The following is a 13,194-nucleotide window of genomic DNA, read 5'->3' as shown; positions in this document are numbered from 1 at the left end:
GTAAGCACAGGGTTGTGATTGTGGGAGATTTTAATTTTCCACACATAGACTGGGAAGCCCATACTGTAAAAGGGATGGATGGTTTGGAATTTGTAAAATGTGTGCAGGATAGTTTTTTGCAGCAATATACAGAGGTACCAACTAGAGAAGGGGCAGTGTTGGATCTCCTGTTAGGGAATGAGATAGGTCAGGTGACGGAGGTACGTGTTGGGGAGCACTTCGGGTCCAGAGATCACAATGCCATTAGTTTCAATATAATTATGGAGAAGGATAGGACTGGACCCAGGGTTGAGATTTTTGATTAGAGAAAGGCTAACTTTGAGGAGATGTGAAAGGATTTAGAAGGAGTGGATTGGGACAATTTGTTTTATGGGAAGGATGTAATAGAGAAATGGAGGTCATTTAAAGGTGAAATTTTGAGGGTACAGAATCTTTATGTTCCTGTTAGGTTGAAAGGAAAGGTTGAAAGTTTGAGAGAGCCAAGGTTTTCAAGGGATATTGGAAACTTGGTTAGGAAAAAGAGAGATATCTACAATAAATATACGCAGCATGGAGTAAATGAGGTGCTCGAGGAATATAAAGAATGTAAGAAGAATCTTAAGAAAGAAATTAGAAAAGCTAAAAGAAGATAGGAGGTTGCTTTGGCAAGTAAGCTGAAAATAAATCCGAAGGGTTTCTACAGTTAGTTATATTAATAGCAAAAGGATAGTGAGGGAAAAAATTGGTCCTTTAGAGAATCAGAGTGGACAGCTATGTGTGGAGCCAAAAGAGATGGGGGAGATTTTGAACAATTTCTTTTCTTCAGTATTCACTAAGGAGAAGGATATCGAATTGTGTAAGATAAGGGAAACAAGTAGGGAAGTTATGGAAACTATGACGATTAAAGAGGAGGAAGTACTGACGCTTTTAAGGAATATAAAAGTGGATAATTCTCTGGATCCTGACAGGATATTCCCTAGGACCTCGAGGGAAGTTGGTGTAGAAATAGCAGGGGCTCTGACAGAAATATTTCAAATGTCATTAGAAGCGGGGATGGTGCCGGGGGATTGGCGTATTGCTCATGTGGTTCCATTGTTTAAAAAGGGTTCTAAGAGTAAACCTAGCAATTATAGGCCTGTCAGTTTGACGTCAGTGGTGGGTAAATTAATGGAAAGTATTCTTAGAGATGGTATATGTAATTATCTGGATAGACAGGGTCTGATTAGGAACAGTCAGCATGTATTTGTGCGTGGAAGGTCATGAATGACAAATCTTATTGCGTTTTTTGAAGAGGTTACGAGGAAAGTTAACGAGGGTAAAGCAGTGGATGTTGTCTATATGGACTTCAGTAAGGCTTTTGACAAGGTTCCGCACAGAAGGTTAGTTAGGAAGGTTCAATCGTTAGGTACTAATATTGAAGTAGTAAAATGGATTCAACAGTGGCTGGATGGGAGATGCCAGAGAGTAGTGGTGGATAACTGTTTGTCAGGTTGGAGGCCGGTGACTAGTGGTGTGCCTCAGGGATCTGAACCAATGTTGTTTGTCACATACATTAATGATCTGGATGATGGGGTGGCAAATTGGATTAGTAAGTATGCAGATGATACTAAGATAGGTGGCGTTGGGGATAATGAAATAGGTTTTCAAAGTTTGCAGAGAGATTTAGGCCAGTTAGAAGAGTGGGCTGAACAATAGCAGATGGAGTTTAATGCTGATAAGTGTGAGGTGCTACATTTTGGTAGGAATAATCCAAATAGGACATACATGGTAAATGGTAGGGCATTGAAGAATGCAGTAGAACAGAGTGATCTAGGAATAATGGTGCATAGTTCCCTGAAGGTGGAATCTCATGTGGATAGGGTGGTGAAGAAAGCTTTTGGTATGCTGGCCTTTATAAATCAGAGCATTGAGTATAGGAGTTGGGATGTAATGTTAAAATTGTACAAGGCATTGGTAAGGCCAAATTTGAAGTATTGTGTACAGTTCTGGTCACCAAATTATAGGAAAGATATCAACAAAATAGAGAGAGTACAGAGGAGATTTACTAGAATGGTACCCGGGTTTCCGCACCTAAGTTACAGGGAAAGGTTGAACAAGTTAGGTCTTTATTCTTTACAGCGTAGAAGGTTGAGGGGGGATTTGATAGAGGTATTTAAAAATATGAGGGGGAGAGATAGAGTTGACATGGATAGGCTTTTTCCATTGAGAGTAGGGGAGATTCAAACAAGAGGACATGAGTTGAGAGTTAGGGAGCAAAAGTTTAAGGGTAACACAAAGGGGAATTTCTTTACTCAGAGAGTGGAGCTTCCAGTAGAAGTGGTAGAGGCAGGTTCAATATTGTCATTTAAAGTAAAATTGGATAGGTATATGGACAGGAAAGGAATGGAGGGTTATGGGCTGAGTGCGGGTCAGTGGGACTAGGTGAGAGTAAGCATTCAGCACGGACTAGAAGGGCCGAGATGGCCTGTTTCCGTGCTGTAATTGTTATATGGTTAAATGCCACATTTCACTAGAAACTTCAATGTACATGCGACAAATAAAGCTAATCTTTAATTGTTACCTTTAAATTTTGGATCCATAGAGTACCAAAAATGGAGCACTACCTCACTATTTTGGCTTCTTTTTTGCACAACTTTTTAAATTAATTTTTCTTAATACACACACTCAATGACTACTATATTAGGTAAGGGAGGTCGCTAATAAAGTGGCCACTGTGTGTATGCTCATGGTCTCCTGCTGCTGTAGCCCATCCACTTCAAGGTTCAATGTGTTGTGTGTTCAGAGATGCTCTTCTGCACACCACTGTTGTAACGTATACTGTAGTTATTTGAGTTACAGTCGCCTTCCTGTCAGCATGAACCAATTAGGCCGTTCTCCTCTGACCTCTCTCATTAACAAGGCAATTTCTCCCACAGAACTGCTGCTCATTGGACTTTTTTTGATTTTCACACCAAACTCTAAAGATTGCAGTGCACTAAAATCCCAGGAGAACAGCAGTTTCCGAGGTACTCAAACCACCCCATCTGGCACCAGCAATGATTCCACAATCAAATTCATTTAGATCACATTTCTTCCCCATTCTGCTGTTTGCTCTGAACAATAACTGAACCTCTTGACCATGTCTGCATGCTTTTGTGCATTGAGTTGCCACCACGATTGGATGATTTACATTAATGAACAGGTGTACCTAATAAAGTGACCCATAAGTGTATACTTCTTATTGTAATTTATAGTTGTTTTTTAATATATTGCACTGTACTGCTGCCACAAAACATCAAATTTCACAACAAACGTTGATGACAATAATCTTGATTTGACTCTAAGAATGTGGAAGGACTTCACAGACCACATAGCCCACGATAAGTACCCAATATCTCCTTCTGCAATATTTCTTCACACTGACAGTTTTGAGTTAGCATTCAATGTTGTTGAGAAGGTGATGATAAACAATCTTCTTGAATTGCCGTGGTCTTTCAAATGAAGATACTCCCTAAGTGTTGATGCACTCCCGATCAGTGGGTATAAAATATTAATAGATTCTCACCACTCAGCCAATTGATAGATTCTTCCGTACGAATCCTGTCCAAGTGCCCTTTACTCTTGACCACAGCTATATCCTTGCCCTGAAAGTCAACTGCGATCGCTGCATACAGCACTTTGTCTGGAAACAAACATACAGAGGAAGGAATTAATCTCTCTCTTCCAACCAATCACCAAATAGTTACATTCATCTGTAAGTAATTACATTTATATATATATTTATTTACACATATACACATTATATAAGCTTTCTGATGTATTTATATTTATTGAGGTTTTTTTATTATTGTGTTTTTGGATCTGGAGGAACAATTATTTTGTTCTCCTTTACACTGGGTCATTAATTAAAGTGGATATCTCTACACGGACACAAGTGATTGTGCAGACGCTGGGAAGCCAGAGCAGCACACAGAGAACGGTGGAGGAGCTCAGCAGGTCAGGCAGTGTCTACCGAGAGGGATAAAGGACTACATTCAGACCAAGACCCTTCATGAGGACCTATCTATCTACATGGAACTTTGATGAGGAAGGGGAAGGGCCAGTCAGTAAGTTCGCAGACGGCATGAAGGTTGGCAAAGTTGTAGAAGGTAGCCGTAGGTTACAATGGGACATGAACGGGATGCAGAGCTGGGCTGAGAAGTGGCAGATAGAGTAGAACTTGGAAAAGTGTGAAGTGATTCACTTTGGAAGGTCAAATTTTAATGCAGCAAATGGGGTTAATTGGCAGGATTTTTGGAAGTGTGCAGGAACACTGGGATCTTGGGATCCTTCAAAGTTGCTGCACAAGTTGATAGGATGGTTAAGAAGGCATATGGAGTGTTGGCCTTCATCAGTTGGGAGACTGAGTTCAAGAGCCACGAGGTAATGTTACAGCTCTATAAAATTCTGGTTAGACCACACTTGGAATATTGTGTTCAGTTTTCATTGCCTCACTATAGGAAGGATGTGGAAGCTTTAGAGAGGGTGCAGAGGAGATTTACCAAGATGCTACCTGGATTAGAGAACAGGTCTCATAGGATAGGTTGCGTGAGCTATGACTTTTCTCTTTGGAGAGATAGATTATCTGAGATGACTTGGTAGAGGTGTACAAGGTATAAGAGGCACAGATCAAGTGGACAGTCAGAGACTTGTTCCCCAGGGAGAAAATGACTAAGACGAGGGGGCCCAATTTTAAGGTGACTGGAGGGAAGTACAGGGGAGAATGTCACAGGTAGGTTTGTTACACAGAGAGTGGTGGCTGCGTGGAATTCGCTACCAGGGGTAATGGTAGAGGCAGATACATTAAGGACATCAAGCAGTAGTAAATCAAGGCAACTGGACTTGCTGCGTTGTCTGGAAGACATTTCGCCACTCGTCTGAGAGGCTTCCTCAGTTCTGATCCATGGTGAGTCATTTTCCAGCTTATAAACTCTGTGAGTTGTTTAAAGGTATAGCAATCACACGAGGGTTGTTAAGAGTTGAGAGCATCTATCGACAGGAATAAAGAATTGATGCTTCGGGCCGAAATGAAGGGTAATTGCTCAAAACGTTGACTGGTAATTCCTTTCCTCAGATGCTGTCTGACCTGCTGGGTTCCTCCAGCATTTTGTATGAGCTTCTCAAAGTGAATGTGGACAGCTAATCATGGAACATTCATACACCTTGAATAATTTATTTCAGTCATTTGAATCTTGTGAGGAAACAGTAGGAGACAGAGAGTTCAGGAGAGAGTTACAAAGGGACTCAGCATTGTGATGCCACAGGTAAGGGTGGGTGTGAATGTGGTCTAAATTTAAATGATCACAGAACATCTAATTTTAGCAACTGAAATTATTTAATGAACTAAATGAGGTAAATAATTAACACTAAATTAATTAACTACAACTAAACTACTTAATATGAGAATGATTGGTCCGGAGATATATTGCTGAGACATGTGGGAATTTGTGGACACTTTTGTCCTAAGTGTCTCCAGACTTAGGAAATACACTCTATCCCCATTATGTGCATCTTCAGACAATTCGTTTTCACAGTTGTGCGTCGAACCTATTCCTACCAACTTCTCCTTAAATGCGTCCAAAACTCACAGTTATGCCTGCATGTGCGGTGGAGTCTGCGAGGCTGTTGGCTGACCAGTATTGTGTGGGACGAGACGCACCTCTTCCCCGCCAAAACAAGCCACGCTCGCACGCCTCACAGTCTCACTCCCATCAACTCTCGCATTGGTAGTGGCACCGTGTGGGTGTGCAATCTTGCGCTCCTAACCTTTTGTTGTTATTACCTACGATGCAGTGATTTTGTGCTTGAAATATTTAACCACACCTCCTAAGCATCCGATGTCAAGTCCTGGGCCATCAGTCAAGCGGCAGAGAACCGCTTTAACACTTGAAAAATAGTTGGAAATTATAAACAGGGCTGCATCAGGTGAAGGTAACACAGCTCTGGGACGTTACTTCGGCCTGGGTGAGTCCATGATCAGGAACATAAAGAAAAATGCTGAGAAAATAAAGAGTGCAGTGATTGATTCATCTCAAGTGTCTTCAAAGATTGTTACCAAAGTGCATCACCCAACTATGACAAAAATGGAGAAAATGTTGAGTTTGTAGATTGAGCATGAAACAAAGAAAAAAACAACATTCCGTTCCGATCATGTTCGTGTGAAAGCTTTGGAAATTTATGGTCGCCTTTGTTCAGAGGCTAGTGAGGAAGTGTCAAGTGATATTGTTAGCTTTAATGCAAGTAGGACGTGGTTTTCTAAGTTTGTTAATAATCAGAGGCTTCACATTAGCTCTGCGTGGTGAGCAGGCTAGTGCTGACCACGAAGCTGCTGAATGCTACCCTGTGCAGTTGTGGGCTATGATAGCTGAATTAGGCATCACAACAAAGCAGGTGTTTAATGCAGACGAGACTGGGCTTTTTTGGAAGCGTATGCTGAAACGCTCTTACATCAGGAAGGATGAAAAGACTGCGTCAGGTTTCAAGGCCACAAAGGATAGGTTGACTCTGCTTATGTGTTCCAATGCTGAAGGAGACTGTAAGATGAAGCCTCTCATAATTTACCATTCACTAAACCCCCATGCTCTTAAGGCTTTGAGTAAGAATATGCTTCCTGTCCACTGGGCAGCTAACAAGAAAGCATGGGTCACTGGTCAAGTCTTTGAAGATTGGTTTGCTAATTATTTTGCTGTTGAGGCTGAACGCTACTGCCAGGAACAGAATCTTGCCTTTAAAGTTGTTGACAATGCACCAGCCCATCCTAAACATTTGGACAGTATTCATCCTAACATAACAGTGTGTTACCTGCCACCTAACACATCGCTGACTCAATCACTCGACCAAGGTGTGATCCACATTCAAGGCGTATTTTTTTTTACGGTGAACCATCTCTCAGATGCTGCAAACAGCAGATGATTTTGAAAATCCCGGGAGTTTACCAAAGGTGAGGGAATGGTGGAAGTCCTCCAACATCAGACATGCCATCAACAACATTGATGAATCCTGGAAAGAGGTCAGGTCTTCCACTCTCAATGGAGCATGGAAATCAATTTGGGTGGAGTGTGTGCACACCCTCAAGGGGTTTCCTGCCTTCACTGCAGCTGTCCAGGATTGTGTGGCCCTGAGCTGTAAAATCGGTGGGGAAGGAGTCTCAGATCTCGAGACTACTGACGTGGTAGAACTCCTGGATTCTCATGATGAAGAATTAAGTGTGGATGACCTTCTGCGTTTAACTCAGACTGAAGGTGATAACAACGATGAAGAAGGAAGTGTCGATTTTATGGTTTTAAGGATTTATGGTGAAGCAACTGGCAGATTTTTTAAGGCTGGCGAATACTTGGCAGAAATGGCGATGGACATGGACCCAAGTTTAGAACGGAGTCAGCATTTCAGTCATTCCCTGCAGGCAATCCTTCTTCCCTACAAGCAAATTTATGCTGAAAAACAAAAAGCTACCAAGCAAACAACCCCTCACCACTTTCTTCAAACCGGTGTCATCCACACCAACTCCAGCTCCACACTTGTTGCATCTCCTGCTACCGGCAGTTCTGAGAGTTCCACTAACTTGCCAGAGAGTTCTGTGAATCTTCCTTCACCCCCTGCCATCCTTGATGATCCTGACGACCCACAACCATCCACTTCATCAATGTAAAGCTGCTCAACACCACTGCACAACCACTCATCTCCCTGAGCCTACACACCTGCCACTGTTGGTGAGTACTGTGCACCCTAGTATGTTAACTTTCTATGATTTATTATGTTGATGAAATATAATACGAATGTTGCCTTGTGGTACTGCTTTTGTGTCGTATTGGTATGAAAATATGAATTACAGATAAAACATATTTATGAAGCCCGCCAGAACGCATCCCTATTTTCTCCACTTAAATGATTATTCACATAATGTGTTTTCCATACTATGCATTAACTGTGAGGAAAGTATCCCTTGCATATAATGGGGATAGGGTGTATTCAGATCTGGGTTGAGAGTGAACATCCAAGTTGCAGGCACTGAGAGACATGAGGAAAGAGTAAGTTAATTGAATCATTTGGTTTGGGAGATTAATATATCAAAGTTCAAAGTAAATCTATTATCAAAGTACATGTATGTCCAACTCCACCACGGATCGTTCCAAGCCCAGCTGTGAAGGGAGGAGGGTTGATCACCCCATTCCGTTAAAAAAAAAGTGCTACAGAAACGCTAACAGAAGCTCCAAAGATCTCATCCCTGGGAGAGGAAAGATCTTCGATGGGCTACAGCTGGGACAACTTGGGAAACACCCAGGATACAGGACTTTGGCAAGCTGCTGTTGGTGGCCTTTGCCCCATAGGGTTGATGAGCTTAAGAAGCAGACATGCATGTCACCATAAACTACCCTGAGATTCATTTTCTTGCAGGCATTCACAGAAAAACAAAGAAATACAATAGAATTAATGAAAAACAACACACAAGGACTGACAACCATTGTGTAAAAGAAGACAAACAATGTAAATACAACTTATAATAGTAACTAATAACTTTTGAGTTTAACTCTGTCTCTGACACTGGATCAGACCTGTATTTATAGTAGGTGTCTTTTATGAGTTTGTATTTTAAAACAAGATTCTGGTGAATGATGTTTGCCACTTGATAATGCCTGTGTAAATAATCAGACTGAGTCCTACAAATTATATTACAACTGATCCATTATTACAAAAGGACCATCTGGATATAATATTACAGGGTAAACAAGCAAGAACAACTTACTGAATAGATACAGCCATTCCAAACGCACACAATGTACAGAAACCAATAAGCGAAGAACACCAGAAATTGAAAGACTATGGAACATGAACAGGGTATACATTATCCCAATAGTAATATCTACAACCGATATCATCCCACAGTCACTACACATTAGCAGTAAACAATTAGAGCTATTCAGCAATATCTATGTAAACCTTCAGAAAGACACAATACTAAACACCACTAGAATTGTCCAAAAGTTCCTAGCAATTGAGAAATGAGTGTGCTTGGCTAATAATAATAATAATAATAATAATAATAATAATAATAATAATAATAATAGGAAGCACTTTATTGATACCAAGCAGTAAATTCTTTATGCTCGCACCTCAGGTTTTACCAGCTTGAGCTGAGAAAAAATAAAAATAATAATAAATAAATAAGCAATACATATCAAGAACATAAGTTGTAGAGTCCTTGAAAATGAGATTGTTGGTCATAGAGTCAGTTCAGTGTTGAGGTGAGTGAAGTTATCCGTGCTGGTCCAGGAGCCCGATGGTTGTTGGATAATAACTGTTCCTGACCCTGGTTGTGTGGAACCCGAGGCTCCTGAACCTGGTTGTGTGGAGCCCGAGGCTCCTGTCCCTCCTTTCTGATGTTGTGCAAGTATCATAGACATTGCATTGAACTTCAAGTCTGGCCACCATTGTGTCTAGTAAGCAAATTCAATTCCAGTAAAAGCAATGATCATCGCATGCACAGTATAAATTTACCATTTTTATTGATTTAAGTTGATATTTCAATTTGCCCCTATATTTTTTAATCTCACTGGATTGAAACCTATTGAATTTTGAAAGGTCTGGATAGAGTGGATGTTTGCTGTGGTGAGGGGGTCTATTCCAGAGGGCACAGCTTCAGAAGAGACGGATGTCCATTTGGAACACAGATGAGGAGGAGTTTCTTTAGCCAGAGTGTGATTATGTATATTTTTGATAAATTCTATTGTATTTATTTATTTTCCTCTAAATAGCTACAAGAAAATAAATCTCAGGGTTGTATATGCTGATGTCTATGTTCTTAGATGATAAATTCACTTTGACTTTGACTTCTGTGCAGCTCTCACATTCACCGCTTTGTATCAGGTCTTAGTAATATTTCCAATCTTCATTTCACATCTCTATCACCTTCCTTTGCTTTTCTCCCTCTCTCACAAACATCCTCTCAATCTCTCTCCCCCTCCCTCACCCCTCTCTCCCTCACCTTCTTTCCATCTAGCTCCCTCTCACTCTCTCCCCTTTCCCTCCAGCTCCCTCTCACTCTCTCTCCCTCTTTCCCTCGAGCCACCCCTCACTCTCTCTCCCTCTTCCCCTCTAGCTTCCACTCCCTCTCTCCCCCTCCCACATCCCTCCCTGCCCCCCTCCTTCCCCTCACTATCTGTTCCACACACAACCGGATCACCACAATAACCCTGGCTCCATCCTATTAAAGATACTTCCCACATCCATTCCACAGCCTCTGCACTCAAAACCTCACTTCAACTCTCTCTCCCTCTCTTTCCATATACTGTCGGACAGTTGCAGCTATCACCAATTTTACTTCCGATTTCTAGCATCATCATTTTCTTGTGTGAGTTAGCCGTTTCAATAAAAAAAAATACTCAGCCCAGTAATACACCAACTCAGGTCATTTACCTGCCAAAGTTGCTGCAAAAGGATGCGTCGGCTCGAACGGACACCTTCCTCGGCCCTTCCCCATTCCTGAAATTCTGCTCTCTGTTGCATTGACTGAACCAAAGACTTTCTGAAATACAAGATTACATATTGCTGTTAAGTAAAATTTAAAAAGCGTTTCAAAGTAAATTTATTATTGAAGTACATTTATGTCACTATATACAACCCTGAGATTCATTTTCTTGCAGGCATTCACAGTAAATACAAGAAACACAAAAGAATCAATGAAAAAACGCCCCCAACAGGACAAACAACCGGTGTACAAAAGACAACAAACTGTGCATATACAAAAAGAAAAAAAATAAGCAATAAATATTGAGAATATAGGGTGAAGAGTCCTTGAAAGGCAGAGGACAAATCATACTAAAGCACACAGCAAACAATTTTGAGAAGTCGAGGACAGAAATATTTAAGGAGAAGCCTGATCCCAACGATCCGACGTTTTAGGTTTAATGTAGGTGATTTTGGATTCATCCCAGCAAACGGTCTCAGGTGGGTTGCAGTCTTCAATCTTTTAGGAAGGATGTTGAAATAATTTCAACCTATTTTATTATTTGTATCGCAACTGAAAGAAATTAGGATGTGTGTTTCTGGCCTCGAAAAAGGCTATTTCAGCTGGGTGAATGAAAAGGCAGTTTGAAGCAACGGGGACAGGCAGTACACTCAGTGCCCACTTTACTCGGTAGAGGAGTGGAACCCGGCGTGGTCTTGTGCTGCTGTAGCACGTCCACTTCAAGGTGCACTCAGCGATGCTCCTCTGCGCACCACTGTTGTAACATGTAGTCATTTGAGTTACTGTCACCTTCCTGTCAGCTTGAACCAGCACTGCACTTCCTCTGCAGCTTTTACACTTTATTCTGAATTATCCTTTCTTTACTTTGAAGGGATCTCAGAACTGATCCCTGTGGAACCGACCACCAGGCAGAACACACTCGATCTACCAAAAATCTCTTCATTCTGTAGGCAAACCAATTCCGAATCCACACAGCCTTGGACCCCATGCCTTACGACTTCCCTAATGAGCCTACCTTGTCAAACGGCTTACTAAAATCCATGAGCACCATGTACATCTTGCTGGTGATGGACAATGAAGTTCCCATGCGCAGAACAGACTCGATGCTTTCAGTCCCTCCCCACCCTCACCACAGGTTCTTGCTTGCCATCTGAGGGATGGTGGTAGAGGGTAATCAGGAAAAGGGCTCCTTGCCCAAATTAGACCTGATACCATGAGAATTCATGGGGAGTCAATGTGGAAGATTCCACGGGCCATGCAGTCTCATCCTACTGGAAGGACAAGATCTACCCAGGAACTGCAAGGGAGGAATCTCGAATACTGTCTGCAAAGCATCATTCTGTGGGTAAAACTATGTCAGGCTGTGGCCCATTGTCACACAGATCTGCCAATTTAGATGCAAGAATTTACAAGGTCCACTGTTCTTGGAGCAATGTTGGTGTATCTGATTTTGGTGCCTGTATTGATGCTAGTAGTCAATGATGTTTTATTCCTTCTGTGTCTAAGTAAGACCTCAAGAATCAAGCCATTTGGCCCATTGAATCATCATGGTTGATCTATTATCCCTCTGAACCCCATTCTCCTGCCTCCTCCCTGTAACCTCAGATGTCCTTACTAATCAAAAACCTATCAACCTACATACCCAATGACTTGGCCTCCACAGCCATCTGGGGCAATGAATACCACAGATTCATGACACGCTGGCTAAAGAAATTCATCTTCATCTTTGTTCTAAAGGGACGTCCCTCTGTCTTGAGGATGTGCCTTCTGGTCCTAGACTCCTCCACTTTAGGAAACATCCTCTCCACTTCCACTGTATCGAGGCCTTTCAATATTTAGTAGGTTTCAATTAGATCCGCCCTCATTCTTCTAAGCTCCAGCAAGTACAGGCTCAGAGCCATCAAATATAGCAATAATGGTGCTACTAGGTGGCTAGCTACCCCTTAGAGGCAGAAACGAGACAAGCACATGTGTACGAGAGAATATTATTCCATTTACCAAGAGACAAAACCCATTAGAGTATCTTTAAAGCACTTAGTACGGACAGGAAAGGAAATATATTAACGTGGGAAATAAAGTTCAAAAGCAGTTTTGGCCGGAGTTCACACTGTATTAATAAACGACACTTACGATAAACGCACAATGAGGGTCAAAGGCGTAGGTCCCACAGGCAAAGAGATGCGTCTCATTCCAGATTTCCAGGATTCGAATATAATTGTTACATTTAGACTACACCAAAAACAAAAGGAAGTCAGTCAATAATAGCCACACAGTCACAGAACACTACAGCACAGAAACAGGCCCTTCAGCCCATCCAGTTTATGCTGAGCCATTAATCTGCCTAGTCCCAGTAACCTGCACCTGGACCACAGCCCTCCATACCCCTCCCATCCACATACCTATCCAAGTTTCTCTTAAATGTTCAAATCAACCCTGTATCTACCATTAGCTCCAGCAGCTTGTTCCACACTCTCACTACCGTCCGAGTGAAGAAGTTCCCCCTCAGGTTCCCCTTAAACTTTTTACCTTTCACCCTTAACCCATGACCTTTACTTGTAGTCTCACCCAACCTCGGTGGAAAAAGCCTGCCTGCATTTACCCTATCAATACATTTCATAATTTTGTATACCTCTTTCAAATCTCCGGTCATTCTTCTACACTTTAGGGAATAAAGTTGTAACCTATTCAACCTTTCCCTATGTTGACCATCTCTAATCAGCCCACATCTATCC

General features: G+C 41.7%; 1 protein-coding gene across 2 annotated transcripts in view; it reads right to left on the bottom strand.

Moving 5' to 3' along the window:
- The window catches only part of LOC140726126 (protein O-GlcNAcase-like), a 303,790-nt gene that overhangs the window by 198,729 nt on the left and 91,867 nt on the right, over positions 1 to 13,194 (bottom strand). For both annotated transcript variants that reach the window (XM_073042089.1, XM_073042091.1), the window contains exons 4-6: positions 12,593 to 12,691; positions 10,411 to 10,519; positions 3,524 to 3,640 (exon numbers count right to left, since the gene is read on the bottom strand). In XM_073042089.1, the coding sequence (XP_072898190.1) occupies positions 3,524 to 3,640; positions 10,411 to 10,519; positions 12,593 to 12,691 (325 nt within the window). The remainder of the gene's footprint in view (positions 1 to 3,523; positions 3,641 to 10,410; positions 10,520 to 12,592; positions 12,692 to 13,194) is intronic.

The sequence above is a fragment of the Hemitrygon akajei genome, chromosome 4 (assembly GCF_048418815.1).
Source record: "Hemitrygon akajei chromosome 4, sHemAka1.3, whole genome shotgun sequence".
In the NCBI taxonomy this organism is placed as follows: Eukaryota; Metazoa; Chordata; class Chondrichthyes; order Myliobatiformes; family Dasyatidae; genus Hemitrygon; species Hemitrygon akajei.
Note: the sequence above shows the minus strand (reverse complement) of the source record. Positions and strands in the feature narration are given on the sequence as shown.